This window comes from Pleurodeles waltl, chromosome 4_2 (assembly GCF_031143425.1).
Source record: "Pleurodeles waltl isolate 20211129_DDA chromosome 4_2, aPleWal1.hap1.20221129, whole genome shotgun sequence".
In the NCBI taxonomy this organism is placed as follows: Eukaryota; Metazoa; Chordata; class Amphibia; order Caudata; family Salamandridae; genus Pleurodeles; species Pleurodeles waltl.
The window spans coordinates 555,536,979-555,552,568 of record NC_090443.1 but is presented as its reverse complement, the minus strand read 5'-3'; the positions used below and the strand labels follow the sequence as shown (position 1 = coordinate 555,552,568).

The 15,590-nt window shown below is 41.9% G+C and overlaps 1 protein-coding gene across 3 annotated transcripts in view; it reads left to right on the top strand.

Moving 5' to 3' along the window:
• Window positions 1-15,590, top strand: part of SOAT1 (sterol O-acyltransferase 1) — a 154,819-nt gene that overhangs the window by 92,025 nt on the left and 47,204 nt on the right. For all 3 annotated transcript variants that reach the window (XM_069232104.1, XM_069232102.1, XM_069232103.1), the window contains 2 exons: window positions 10,061-10,168; window positions 14,492-14,774. In XM_069232104.1, coding sequence (XP_069088205.1) covers window positions 10,061-10,168; window positions 14,492-14,774 — 391 coding nt within the window. The remainder of the gene's footprint in view (window positions 1-10,060; window positions 10,169-14,491; window positions 14,775-15,590) is intronic.

The window sequence follows — 15,590 nt, the reverse complement described above, 5'->3', positions numbered from 1 at the left end:
GGCTCTAAGCCCTTTTTATATATGATAGTGTCTTGCTAACAAGACTCATTCGGTAGAGCATACTCTCGTAGGCTCGACCCTAAAAAGGGAGAAACATAATAGCAAACATTGGAATGTTGGAGCAGAAAGCTTATACTAGTCTTTGATTCTTGAGCCACTTCATTATCTTCAATAAGGCTCTCAACATTCCAATGTCGAATATAGACTTATAGCCCTCTGCAGGGTACTATATCGCTTGTTAAAGGCCCTAAACCCAAGCCTATAACAAGGGAGAGGGCCTTTAATAACTGGTATTGCCAGAGGCAGAAGAGCTATAAGGCCATTAGAACATTCCACTAAATTAGAGTAGAATGCTCTAAATTAAAAAGGGAGAAACATAAAGATAAACATTAGAATATTGGAGCAGAAGCCTTATACCAGTCATTATAAGCATTGGCTTTAATGGAGCTCTCAATATTCTAGTGTTCTAATAAACGTTCTGTTTGAGTGAATACTGTCAGTATTTGGAAGGGCCCACACTTGAGGTTCCCGATCTTGTTATATGTATGCTGGGATCAGTGCTGTATGCTTTCATTGACTGTTCAGGGCAAGACAGAAGCGATGCGTATACGTTTTGGTTTCCTTTGTTCAGCGTGTGGATAGACTGGTGCAGTCTGCTAGCTGCCAAAATCGTAAAACTGTTTTGCTACCTTCAGTTAGAGCATGTATGTTTTTTTTTTTTTCTCTTTAATGCAGTGCTTCTCCCTTGAGGCTAAACACATAAAGAGCTTTAACATTTAAGTTTGCTAGCTACACCTAGTCAATTTGATTTTCAAATATTCATGTCGCCCCTTGATTTGTGCCAATGCTCTTAATAAAATAGTTGTGATCTTCACTTTTCTTTAAATATCCAAATCTTAGCTAGAGCACTTCTTTTGATAGCTGAACTCCTGGCCAGAGCGACATCTGAATTGGTTCATTTTCACCAGGTGGCAACTCTTTTGACAGCTCTTTTTTATTTGACCTCCTCAATCACTGAGTTACAGAATCCATCCTAGTCCTCATTCTCGATGGTCTTAAGATGGCAGCTGGTGTAGAGAGTATATGGCCCTCAGCGTATTTGAACTCAACACTGCTTTTCAGTACCCTTGACCCAGCTGAACCACAGTGTTTTTTTTCTAACTGTCATGAAATGCACCACTTTAAACTTGTAAGTTATTTTCTTGATGTTGAGTGTCAAAGAATTTGATCTCTCTCCCTTCTCTGCTCCCATTAGCATCATTTGTCATTTTCTCCAGAAGATGTGTTTTGATGTTCACCAGTTGGCTGAAGATGACTTTTTTTCAGGGTTGACATTCTTCTAATTGGTGAAAGCTCACAACCTTTGAAGCAAGCTTTCTTTAGCCTTCCTTCTTGTGAGGTTCTTGGTTATTGACTTCCTCTAATTCCTCCGATTCGGAGTAAGTACTGTTGTAAGACCCAGTTTCTTAATGTGACTGTGGCATCAGGTTGTATTTGTTTCTTAAAGTTGGGCAACTTTGATGACAACAATGCTGAAGCGTCATTTTAACGATGCTCCTTGAGGACTATTGGGAGCCTTCAGGACATAAAGGTCCTTCACCCCTACAAAGCCCTAGTGGAGAGATCTTTAAGGCAGATGATATAAAGAACTGCACATTCATAAATAAAATACATTCAATTCAGTATGATTAGTCAATAATGAGAGTTCTCATTTTATTTTCAAGACTTTATTACATCATTACTTAATTAAACTCTTTATTAGCAAATCATTTAATCTCAATGCAAGTTACAGAACAGAGGGCCAGATGCAGGAAACACTTTGCGACTCGCAAACGGCAAAATTTGCTGTTTGCGACTCGCAGATGCGTGTTTCCAATGCAGAAATGCATTTTGCGAGTCGGGACCGACTTGCAAAATGCTTTTCCAAATCGCATATAGGAAGGGGTGTTCCCTTCCTAATTGCGATTCGGAGTGGTATGCAATACCATTTGCGACCGCATGGTGTCGCAGTTACCATCCACTTGAAGTGGATGGTAACCCACTCGCAAATTGGAAGGGGTCCCCATGGGACCCCTTCCCCTTTGTGAATGGACCACAAATTATTTTTTCAGGGCAGGTAGTGGTCCAAGGGACCACTACCTGCCCTGAAAAAATACCGAAACTAAAGGTTTCATTTTTTGTTTTTTAAGTGCAGCTCGTTTTCCTTTAAGGAAAACGGGCTACACTTAAAAAAAAAAAAAAAAATGCTTTATTTAAAAGCAGTCACGAACATGGAGGTCTGCTGACTACAGCAGGCCTCCATGTTTGCGAGTGCCCATAGTCGCTATGGGGCCGCAATTTGCGACCCACCTCATTAATATTAATGAGGTGGGTCTTTGCGACCCCATAGCGACTCGCAGACGGTGTCTGAGACACCGTTCTGCATACCAATTTGCAAGTTGCAAATTGCGAGTCGGAAGGACTCGCAATTTGCAACTCGCAAATTGGATTTTTGCTACATCTGGCCCAGAGTATGTAGCGTGTCCCATAATCAAATCTAGTTTCGAGAAATTAAAGTTCAGTAGAACCCATTAAGAGTTCTTGCCTCCGATGAAAAAAGCATGTGATTTCAATAGAGTAGCTCACTGAGATTTTTCAGTAGAATCTCTCAGCAATAGTTCAGGCAAGATAAAGTTACTCAGACTGCATCTAAGACACACCAGCAAAAAGAATAGGACAAAATGTGTCCGAATGCCTTCTAAGCTGAGTGAGTAGATACACTGCAACAAATTATAAAGCTGGAGTATATAACCTTCAGCTCTGACCAATCAGAGCTTGATGTCTTCAGGTGAACCGGACAGCTTCCGTCAAGACGACAAGTTTTAACAAAGAATATTCTAAATAAACATTCAACTGTTATCTAAGTAGTAATGAAACAGAGTTTTTTTCCCACCAGTCAATGCCTATAGGGCATATAAGGCAAAGAACAGTTAGGTGAGCATGATAAATATTTAAAATTACTTCATTTCCATTCTCTTTTTAATAGAGCTCATTCATAAAGAAACAATTTTCAAGAATAATCTAATATTGCAGTAATTCCTTTCATAAGTTAAATGCTCAAGAAACAAAGCTTTAACACACTCTATTCATTTACTTGTTATCATAGAACTTTTGCGTCATGAAATGTCATACTTATGACCATTACAAAAAGAACAGATGATGGATGGAATGCAGAACAAATCAAACATTCACCCCAGTCACAAATCTGGGTTTAATCCATTGTTTTATTTTTTGCTTGCCATGTCATTCCAGTTTGGACCCAGCCATATGCAAATCAGTCTTGACCTCTCTCCCCATGAGAACAATCCAACCCAAACTGTCAAGCCATGCCCCCCCCTGGATCTAAAACAAGCATCCTTGGATCGGTTTTGGGGTATCGCCCCCTCATCAGCCAGGCTATCTTGACTCCAGTGGCATAGTGAAGACGGGACCCACATCAGTGCATACGCTTCCCATTTAGGGCGACAATGCAAAAAGAATGCAAGACGGAATGCAGAGCAAATCAAACATTCTAACCTCCCCCCCCCCACACACACACACACCCTTATGACCATTACACAGGTCCAAACTAACAGAAAAAAGAATTAAGGAAGGAAAGAAATAAGAATTTGCCCTTGTCTGCAGTTTGCCAAGCAAATGTTGCACACTTCAAATGCAAAACCCACATTTAAATGTAGTTCTTAGTTAAGGCCGACAAAATCATTTCATACAGTATAATAATATAATTATTTTATTCTTATTAAAAAAAAAACTCTCAGCAGTGAGACCTAATAAAAGCTGGTTGCAAGGAACTCCTGTCACTTGCTATGTCTGGTACTCACTGCCTCCTTTCCAGTGCAAAACCGTCACAAATAACAAAAGACTTAAAATAACCCCAAAGGTCTTGTTGCAACAGGCTAGTTTCAAAACCCAAAAGATGAATACTCAACTGCCCTTTTAAAATGTTAACCTCCTTTGCATCCCTACTCTGTCTTAGGAGGAAAAACGTAGACTATTTCAGACACTCAACAGGGAGGGAGCACACTTCCAGCAACTGTCTGCCAGTTCCTGCATTGCATTTTGGTAAATGCAGTTCATAGTGTTTATGGATTACTCAAAAGTAGTTTGTCACCAGTGTTGTTGTAGCCATTGCTCTCATTTTTAGACACTTATTTCTGACTTGTTGCCAACCTTGCAGACAAGCTAAACCATGTGTATTCTGAACTTACATTCAGGTAACTCTGACAGACTGCTCAGGGTGGGCTAACCAAAGTCAGTTATAGACCAACTACAGATGAACTGTTGACATCTTGGTGGGTGGGTGGGAGGGTTCCATCAGCAAGTCGATGTGCCACATGACCTACACATAAAGGAAATCCTCTCATTAGAGTTGTCCTGGTTCAGAGTCTTTCCACCTCTACAAATCTGGATTATTCAGGATACAGCTCAGACCGGATCTCAGTGGGTATGGCTGTAAGGCTTCTTGGACTCCTATCTCCATGCATCTTACAGGGGGCCCCCTAGGTTTCAGTGATTCCAGCATCAGGGCTGTCCCTCTGACTCCAGATCTCGCAGGACATGGCTCAGGATCTTCTGTGGTGGCAGAGAAACGCCAGCCTGACCTGTCGCAGGGCACTCTCCCTTCCCCACATAGACTTCATGGTTGTGATAATTGCATCACTGCTGGGTGGAGGAGCCATATGTGAGAGGTGGTGATGAGAAGCCTCTAGTTTCTGGCGAGAGCCTGCTCCATATCAACCTTTTTTGAGCTCTGGGCATTGCATTTGTCCCTGAAAGCCATGTAGTACTGCAACAAACAGTTGCATGAGTCTTTTGCCAGAAGGCCTGTGGCAGAAGTTTGACCATCAGAACATATTTCTTGCAGCCAATCATCTGGGAGGGTTTTCAAATGCCAGGGCAAACTAGTTGAGCAGATGCTGGCCTGCAGATCAACCAAGAGGTGGCAAGGGACACCTTTGACCAGGTGGGTATGTCCTGGTTAGTTCTATAAACGACACCCTGCACTGTCAACTCGTATGTACACTGGGGTTTCCTCCAGGAAGGTAACTAGAAGGTGCATTCTATTTGAGGTGGGATGCAGGTCTTTAGAAAGCATTCCCACCGCTGCCTTTCCTGGCTTGAGTTCTGGGGAAAGTCGGGACGGATCAGATCCATATCCTTTCAGTAGCCACAGAGTGGGCCAGTAGAGTATGGTGCCCGAGCTACTGTGCATATACCTGTTCCTTCCAATCCAGCTGCCACTTCGAATGACCTCTTGTCTCAGCAGCAGGGGCAAGTCCTGCATCCAAGTCTCTGCAAACTACACCACCATGCATGTAGATTGAGCAACAACAGTTAAATATGTTTGATCTGCTTGCTGCAGAAGTCTGCTTTTCTTCCAGCCAGACATTCAACATAGTCCATCTACGCCGGGAGAAGTTCATTGCCTAGTTTGGTGCTAGTCCTACTATCTCTCTGTAGGCCAAACGTTCACATGTTGCATTGTTTATTTTATCACTCGCCCAGCAAGGCTTTACTGTGGGCACAGTTAGGGTTATCTGTCAGTCCTTTCAGCCTTTATGTTTACCTGATCAACCATTTCTATTTTATATAACCTTTCATGTATTTTATTAAAAGTCAGACTCGCATGCTTTCCTTTGAAGTCTTTTATCATGCTGCAAAGGGCCTTGAAGTTACTGTTGATATTTCTTGTGTGCATGCATTTTGACCCAGTGCTGCTGACTCCCTAAACAGTCTTACTAATTGCCATCATCTGTTTGCTGCGTGGGTGAACTGCAGGCACTCTTGGTGCATCTACCTTACACCACTTTTAGTCTTGAAAGAGAACTGAGAACACGGGTGGCCTTCTTGACCAAAGGTGTGATGCCTTTTGACAGTGGCCTATCCATTGCTCTGCCAGTAGTTTTTGTTTCACTTCATCCTTAAAAGAAGGGGGATAGATCTCATCAACTGAACCCTAAAATGTATTGAGCCTTTATGATAACCGCAAAAATGACCATCGTGCATATGACTAAGTGTTTGTAGGACTGTCTGGAGGAAAGAAAGAGAAGTCTGTGTTTAAAAAAAAAAAAAAAGACCTTCTGAAGATGGGTATACTTGTGCATTGAAATCTAATATTTGCTGGCCAAGAACCAACTCTCCGAAAGCCTGCTGTCTCCTCATTCCACCACAGCCAAGGCCATTAGGACAGCACTGGCAGTGGGCTGCTGTTTGTGGACTATTGTCTGGTTGCAACATGGTTGTCAGTGCTAATGTTTACTTAATGCCACTGCCTTTACAGCCAGGTCCAACGGGAGGGCCATTTTGCCTGCTCGGTCCCACAAGACTTTTCTGGATGGAGTCCACTTCTAACACTCTTTTCCTATGGGAGGTACTGCTATGAAATCTAGTCTTAATTATTCTAACCACAAATTCCTAACTGCCCTTCCATCTCCCATTTCTGTTGATTGGACTCCTAAACATCATAAGTTTCTAAGTTAGGTTGCACGTCTGAGGGTTTGGAAAGATAACTGGTTAAATGACATCAGAGCACAGTGGATGGTGTTTATATGATGTTCCTCTCCAACACATTTAATGTCCTAAACCACACATCACGCAATAGCACCCCGGTTAGATCTACAAAGCACCAAGAGTAACAATGTATAGCGTACTCTCTTCTGAGATGAGGAGAACTGGCAAGTGTCTCTCACTCCTGGCTTAAATAAGTTGAGCTCATTCAGATTCGGAGTCTCGTGAGTCAGACAACCCTGTCAGAGTAACTCATCTGCAGAGGGAATATTGTATAAAGATGCAGAATTCCCCCAACCTGTCCCTGCAGAAACGTAGACATGCACAGTTGCTGGTATTTTAAAATGTGCAGGTATTCATTATACTAGAAATAAAGTGCATCAGAATTATTCTAATTATTACGGTAGTCGCAGCAGTCATAATATAAAACAAAATAAACATTAGGAAACCCCAATGCATATTTCATCACGTCTGTACATTCTCTGTTTGATTAGTTCTGTCCCTGCAAAATATCTACATACGTCTTCTCAGCCTCATGATTCTTATATTGGCTAAATGGTTATTTGAAATCCCTAATTATTTCCATGCCAAACTGTATATGTATCTCTGCATACCTTTATAAAGCCATCGGGTTGACAGTCCGGTATCACACTTCAGCATGCCCTCATGTCAGCCCCGTCCAGATGCTCACATCCCTTTATACTTTCTCCGCCTCCTTCTCTGTGGAGAATGAACTTGTTTCTCTTATGTTTGCTCCAGCTCTAGCAAGGTCTATGCCACAGAAGCACAGAGAAGTTAGGCAAATGTAAGCATTTCCCTTTTACCTGCAAAGTCAGATTTGTCGGAGGCAGGGTGCCCTTCTAGCTCTAATCCCTGTACATAGCCCTACAGGGTCAGTTTCAGGCCTGTTATGTTTGTGAAACTTAGGCAACTTAGTTATGAAAATAATGTCTAAAGAGTTAGTGCTTCATATTAGCATACAGCCAGGCCTGGCTTGTTTGAAGCATGTATTATGGGGAAAACCCTGCCACACATGACACAGAAAGTATGGTGTCACCAGAGTCGCACAGTGCCACCTATCGGCACACTGGAGCATTGCTGACAAAATTCTTAAGATCTAGTTTGATGCCTGAGGAGTCTGCTGCAGCGCATTCACCTGAAAGATATTTACTAAAGTTAAGTAACTTGTTCACTTAGGCTTTGGAGGAGGTGATGAAGAAGATCTAAGGCATTTTGTTACTCTTTTGTTACTCTTGTGACCAGCCTCTGAAGCGAAAACGGGGGAAAAAAAGAGTAGTCCATATCTTAGTGTCAGCTGGTATTTGTCGCTACTGGACTTCGATCCTTTTCACACAGGCATCAGTCAAGTTCTTTGGATAAGCACGGATGAAAAAAAGGAAGTCTAGTCTCCTAGAAGCTATACAGCTCTTCTGAGCAGTTGTTGTGAGTTTTGAATAGGAAATGAGAATGATTTTTTAAATTGTAGATTTTAATATATATATGCTTGCATTAAAGCTGCTCTTTAATGCAACTTATTCTTTACTTTTTTTCTTGTTTGATGTCATTCTTGGTTTTCTGTTGTCCTGTTTTGTCATCCGTGTTCTTGGTAGGCATATACATTTGATCATTGGACATGCTTGGGCCTTCTCTGGCCCCTCTGTCAGTATTTCCTTGCATCACACCGGCCAACCCTCTCCCAGCTCTCCAGCCAGCATACGTGACAACATTTGTCATAAATGTCATGAAGTCAGGAATACCTTGCAAACTGTTTAGTATTCAATATACATTTACTTTTTGTCCCCTTCCAATGAGCTGAAATTGAGAGATTGAGTTACAACAGAAAATGTATACATTTAGAAAGGCTCAGTTCTGCTGTATCACGGTTTAGGGTCTAAATTCTTTACAGCAAAACCATTGATCTTCCACAGTTGAGAAGTATTTTCTTAGATAAGGGTTGGAATATTTTCCATCCTCCCCTACCATTTTTGGTTTATGAAGAAATGATTATCAGAAACCTGTTTCGTTTTTTCTCGTTATACCATTTCCTCAATTTCAGACAGATGTCAAAATATCCACTCCAGGCTCTGTCCAATCCTGCAAGAAGTTATTTTGCAAGATATTATTTGGTTCTCACCACTAAACAACCTACTTCTTCAGTGTCTTTGTTCCGGCTTTATTCTTGGCCTTCCTGTCAAACACCTTCTGTAACACTGTTTTTGGCATGTGGCCCTTCTGTCGTCCATACTCAGCAAGACTGTTAACTTCTTGTACCTTCTGCAATAGAACCATGCCTTAGAAATGGTGGTGCTGCATCCCTACTCAAAGTAGTTTGATTTCCTCAACCTACAAGATGCACAAGTAATTGATAACTGTCTTGCCTTTGCCTTGGCACGCATTCATACACCCGCAGCTAAGTAACTAATCCCTGCCTTCTAAATTAACAAGCATTGGCAAAGCTAGTAGGCCTCACCTATGCAAAAGCTATTGGCTTTTGCAGTGTGTTTTAGACTTGTATACAACAACGTGGGTGCTGCTCAGCATGGCTAAAAGGAAGTAGATTGGACACATAAATTCTCTCACTTCGAAGCCAGAGAAAGAAAGGCAAACGCCAGGCTCTCTCAAAAGACAGAGCCTGACATTTTACCTCTGTCTTTAAATTCACTGCAAACGTGACCAGATAAGAACAAGATTTAAAGGCCTGTTGACAGAAAGCTGGCAGTTATGGAAGAATGCCATAAAATGGCTATGATCCGCATGAGGGACTGCCTCAAGCTGGACAGCCTAAAACAAATAAAGCCAGCAAATAGAAAGCAAGCAACTGTGAATTACAAAACACCAGGAAAATGGTAAGTAATTGTTGGAATGCATTTCCACAGAAGCTTTCAGAATGTTCCCCAGGGCTTCAACACAATACAATACCCATAATACCTTATCACAAGAAAGTTATTCTAGACTAGGATAGGAATGTGACCAGTATTGCTGAAATCTTTGCGAGTTCAATACCAATAGCAAAATTTGTGCTGCACAAAAGCCAAAAATGTACCCAGAAATGTCAACGAGGCAGAGCTTTTGAAGTATTTACAATAAAAGGGAAACATTAGAGAAAAAAGTTACATGGCTGTAAGAAAAAGTTCATCACACTGTATTTTCCATAGGAACAAATGAAGTCCTCCCCTTATCAGAATAAAGCCATGCCTTCTTGTTCCATTTAACAAAAGTAAACTGATTTGATTACGAGCTGTGCTTATTTTTAAGCCTAGTTGACCTTTAAGTGCCCCTGGTGTCCAAAGTGTCCTGCAAATAAATTTGGAGTTAGAACATCCTCTCTTTTCAGGGAACAGTCTTGTAACATTACGTGACTGTGCAGCATTGTCTGTGATAAAGGACAATGATGAGTAAGTAACTGCTTCTGAACTAAGCTGATCTGAATTTGACCATGCCTCTGCTTTTGAGTCTCTGTAAATTATTCTTCAAGTTTTAACTTGTCTTTTTTATTGTTGCCTTGTCTGTTCAGTGAACTCTTTGAAGTCAACCACATCCGAACAATCTATCACATGTTCATCGCCCTGCTCATTCTGTTTATTCTGAGCACGGTGGTCGTGGATTTCATCGATGAAGGCAGGTAAGAGAGCTTGAATAATGATGCAAGCATAGACTAGGAATGAAAGGTTTCACCTCAGGAAAACAGGGTTCTGTAGATCGCAGTCCAGTGCAACCAACCCTCGAGTAGTTTTGGTATGTGAGAAGAACTCTCCTTAATGAGTTTCTAGTTGAGGCTCATGCTCAACTACCTACCCTAGATGCATCCTGTTTGCACTGACATCCCTTTGCTACTACACTGTCTAATTGGCATGTTCAAACTGTAGTTTGGTGAGATAAGATATTCTGTGTAAGCATTTACTCTGAATAATTTAGTATTTCAGTGGTTAGCTAAACAATACATACAACCTTTGGAGATGAACGTTTATCATTTAGCGCAGTGGTTCCCAACCTGTGGTCCGGGGACCCCTGGGGGTCCGCGAATCCTCTTCAGGGGGTCCGCGACTGCTTAGAAAATTAAATAATATTAATAAATTAGGTCCCAGCAGTCAGTGTAGGGGGTCCCCGGATTCTAATAATGATGCAATGGGGGTGCCTGGGTTCCAGTAATGATAAAGTGGGGGTCCACATAACTCAAAAGTTTGGGAACCACTGATTTGGTTTGTAAAAGGAAAGAGGCTTCCAACTAGGCTGATGCAATTTTTATGAAGAAAAAAATTATTTAATAAAATAAAAGCTCAGTTAAATCTGAGTTTAACAGCAGAATTGTTGGGTTTGTGCAAAGGGTCTGTAGCTTCTAAATTGAAAACCTAAATATTGCATTTTAGAAGAAGTAATTTCTTGTGTTCTCACTTGATTCCAGCCTTTGAGAGTAGCAAATGGTAAAGCTTTCCTCTAGGCCCGTATGCTTCAAAGGAAAATAAGAAAGCAAGCACCACGTGTACTTGGGCAGTCTATGTGACTTCTTTTCTAAACTGTTCTAAAGTGTTCCCACTATAAAAGGAAACCAATTAAAAAGTGAGCAGGTGTAGGAAACTGGCTATCTATGTAGTGTACCAAATGTAGGGGTACACTGTGTCGATGGTACAGGTGACTCTTTTTGGTAAACAGGGGTAACGTGACAATCCCAAAAGCTCTGTTGTCGTAGTGTGGGCAAGCAGCTAGGCTGTTCAGGGGGTAGTGCTAAGCATTTGTTGAACTCGCAGGGTCAGTAAATGAGACAACACTTTCAAGAAGGAACTAGAGACCAACTGTTTAGAAAAATAATTACTTTGTTTATATAATGTTTCAACACCAGAATACTTTCAAGAGAGTAAGTGCTGCTGCAGTTGCATAACGATTTGCAAGTAACACTTTTACTCAATTGCGATTTTATGCAGTAGAGGTTCCAATGTACTTTTACTGCAAAGGGGCCCTTGCAGTCAGTTCTCGGGGTTCCCTGTAGGTAGTAGGGTGCTAGCGGTGTAAAGTCATAAATAATATGAGAAATTCAGTTTTACCTGCCCTGAGGCATCCAGGTGTAGTGGTGCTAGTTGAGTTTGGTTTCCTGCGCACCACACACTTGGCGACGAGGGGAACCACCTAGAAAGAGAGTGCCTAGGGGAACTTGGGGATAAGTCTGTGGGCTCCCTGTGGGGCGCTCAGTCAGTAGGGGCCCTGGGAGCAAGAGAACACCGATGGATGTCGTGGATCCGGGCTGGTGAGCTCGGGTGCACCGTGTTTGTCGTCGGTGCTCCTGCGTCTAGGTGCCTACAGTTCTTTGGGAGACTTGTAAGAGAGACAAAGCAGGACAGCTGAATGGCTCTGTAAGATGTCCTCTGCAGTGTTGACATCCCTTGACCACGGATCTTCGGACATGCTGTTGCAGTCCGGGTGGAACTTCAGCAAGCCTTGGTTGTTGCAAGGGATCCAGTACCCCATGAATGGGTGCAGCTCAGCTCTGAATGGTCCTGATATCTTCTCTCTTGCGGGAGGTGGGACTAGTCTCTTGGAGCACTGTGACCTCCTCCTGGGTGGCTGCTGTATCGGTGGACCCTGTGGTCAGCGGAACAGTGGACCGGACGTTGCAGTTGGTGCCTGCAGGAAGCGGCTCTCCACTCTAAGGGAGATGCTGACAAAGTGCTGGAGAACCTCTAAGGCTTTTGGAGTCCCTACAGCTGCAGGATGAGTCACAATGTCATTATTGTCGTGACTAGAGCAGGTAGGTAGGCAGGGTTTTGCGCCAAAAAGTCCCCCAGTCTTCCAAAATTCTTGTCCCTTAGGCTCTTTGACCTCTTCTTCTTTAGGTCAGACATCTGTTCTTCTGGTGTCAAGGGGCTCCCTAAATACTCAATTAAGCGGTGTTTAGGGGAGTGTAGAGTAGTAGCCAATGGGCATCTTACCTTTGGGGTGACTACACCCCCTACATGACAAATTCCTGTGGAGAGTGGGCATAACCCTCTCCCAGAAGGCCTAGTTCCACCAGAAACAAGATAGTGGAACTCTTTCTAGAGTGTCCACTTGGGTAGCCCACCATAGGGGTGTAGCTAGCCCAAAGGTGGTATGCGCCTACTGATTTTTCCGCCTGTCCTGGCGCCAAATGGGCCTCAGGGCAGGGGGTGGCAACACCCAGGTCTGAGGAAGGCGGGGTGCACACCAAAGACTGTAGGACCTTTGGAGTCCCTAGCCTTGATATGCAGATGTACTAGCCATCCTTCTGGAGTAGGTGATAACACTTTCCTCTGGAGCAGGCTTTGTTTCTGGCCCTTGAGAGCACAGGCTTTCACCTCCAGGGGGTATGAAGCCTGTCTGTGGTTTGCAAATAAAGTACACCCTGTTTATTTTGTTCTTGAGAAGTTAAATTTTGCTTTAATCAGTAAAAACAATAATGCAGGCAATAGCTAAATGTATGCCAATGCATTTTAGGGCTGTCTTAAATTTAAATTACATCTATAACTACATATTTCTTAAAATGCAGCTGTAGAATCATCTGTGTACTAATATATGTAGCACCTAGTAGCCTCTTGGATGCTTTTCTACCTACCATCTCATTATCATTCGTGCTTTTAATGTGGGAAACTTAAATGTTTCTGGACCTTCAACTGCTCTAGCTTTTTCTTTATAAATGAAATCGCCTGTTTTAAAAATAGGCTGCAGTTCCTGAAATTTGTATCAAGCTTAGCATTTCTAAAAGGGAAAGTTTACATTTCACTGTGCAGAACGAGCAGGCTTTTTGACTTAGAAATAGATGATTTTAAATTCTAAGCAACTTTGCCTTTGTACAAACCTTCGTCTCTGAATAGTCCAGTTTTTTATTGTAAGAGAAATTTCACAATATGCTAAGCATGTTGGAGTTGGCTAAGTTTGTGGAGTTGTTTAGTGCTTTCTTTTTAGCTGCTCACATGATGATGCTTTACTGATGCTCGTCAGTGCTGCATTGATGCGCTGTGTGCCTTGCCTGTTAGGTTGCAGCATTAGTAGTGTTATTCCCTTGTGTTTTTTGCATGTCTGTATCCACTGACGTGACCGCTACATACAATGTGCAAATGAGTAGATTTAAAGACTCTATATAGTGACATTCAATTGGCCGTGCAACAAGCTATAATTTCACCTTTCATACAGAAAACCTATTCAGCAGTGATGAAAAAATGTGTTCAATGTTTGTTGTACACCTCATTCCTTAAATGTGGGTGTGGTGATTTGTAGATAGACTGAGTAAAGAGTAACACTGTGCTAGATAACAATGAATTAAAAGAAGGATAAAGTAATAATTTCAGTGGTGTCTTTGTTGTTCACTTCTGCTTAAAATCTGTTACCCCAAATCAGTCCTTTCTTCTTTCACTTATGCATCCCTCTGGCCTATTCTTTGTTCTCTCTCGTGCATCTTCCTCATTCGTTAGATAACTCCACTTCAGCTCTGGACAATTCTTTCTTCTTTAACTCCTGTCCTCTTCTTGTCTCTTCTCGTCTGCAACTTTATTTCCCCCTTTTAGTTTATTCATAAATCCATCTAACTCATCTCCTCTAATATGTTCCTCCTCATTTCATCCCTGGTCTGTTCTTTATTACCTGCACTTCTTCCCACTTTTTGTTTTATTCTCTCTTCCATATAATTCTCATATCCGTCTGGTCTATTCTTTCTTACCTCTAATACCATGCTTCATCCCAATGTATTCCATCTTCTGCCTCCTTTCCCACCCAAGGTCATATATATATTTTTTTTTTCTTCCATCTTCTTTGATCTGTTTGCTCTTTCTTCTAGTAACTAATTCCCTACTCTGGTCTACTCTCATTTCCATTTAATAGCACGCCCCGCCTTTTGGTTATTTGGCCTTCTTTATAGTATCTGCTCTTCCCCTCTATTTATTTTTCCTCACTTACCTCTGGTAACTTAACTCCACAGTCACTTGTTTCCTGTTCTTTTTAGATTGGTGTTGGAGTTTGATCTCCTGGTCTATGCCTTTGGACAATTTCCTCTGGTGATCTCAGTCTGGCTTTGTATGTTCTTTTCAACACTCATTGTTCCTTATGGGTTGTTCCTGCTCTGGGCCAGAGGCTACAGGAGCTCTTCCCACCGAACACTTCGCTCTCTCTTCTATGGGTCGCTCTTCATGATCTTCCAGTTCCTGGGCTTGGTGTCTGGCCCAGCGTATGTGGTGCTTCAGAACAATCTTCCACCAGCATCACGCTTCATTGTTATTCTCGAGCAGGTAAGTTGTGACTGAGGTTAGTCACATTTATATATTACTGATGAGTTGGTGGTGCCTCTTCTGTCGTAGAATTCCAAGCTTGCATCGACTGACTTTAGATCTCAACATTGTAGATACTTTTACCCACTTGTTGTTATGAATCTTAGAGGCTAGAGTAAGACAAAAGCAGTTTTTTTTTTTGTTTTGTTTTTTTGTTTTTACAAACTGACATTTTTTTGGAACAAGAGGATTCCATACACCAGATCGAAGCCTTGATGTGATGGGTCAGAAAGAGCAATCAGTAAAAGTCCATGCAGGAGAGAGTTTGTCATAGACATTTATCCACTGTTTCCTTATTTGTAATTAAGTCTCTGATGTATAACAGCCCTTGCCATGAAACATCTTTAAGGACATCACCTAATGTGTTGCAATTCCAAATAACAAGACAATGCAAGCTTTCCTGCTTAAATTACACACTTTTCTTAACGTACTGTACATCTTATTTGCTTTTAGCCTTTTCTTCAGGGAGCAGCAATTGAAGGTGCACACACTTCAATTGTTGAACGTTTACATTGCTAACTTAGCATCATAGTAACTTGAACAATTATGTTCATTGTGGCTTTCCTTGCTTTCCAATGGCCCGCCCTCGGGAATTGAGGATAATAACCAGTCATTTGAAAGACGCCTGTACCCTGTAGCCCTCAGTATGGAATATTGGTTTGACTGTAAACATTCCATGGCTGAGGGCATCTTGCATTGTTAATTCTACTGTACATTTTTGAAAGTTGATACCTTCTTGGAAGATGATGTTGTATGACTCAACTGGAAAATTGCATT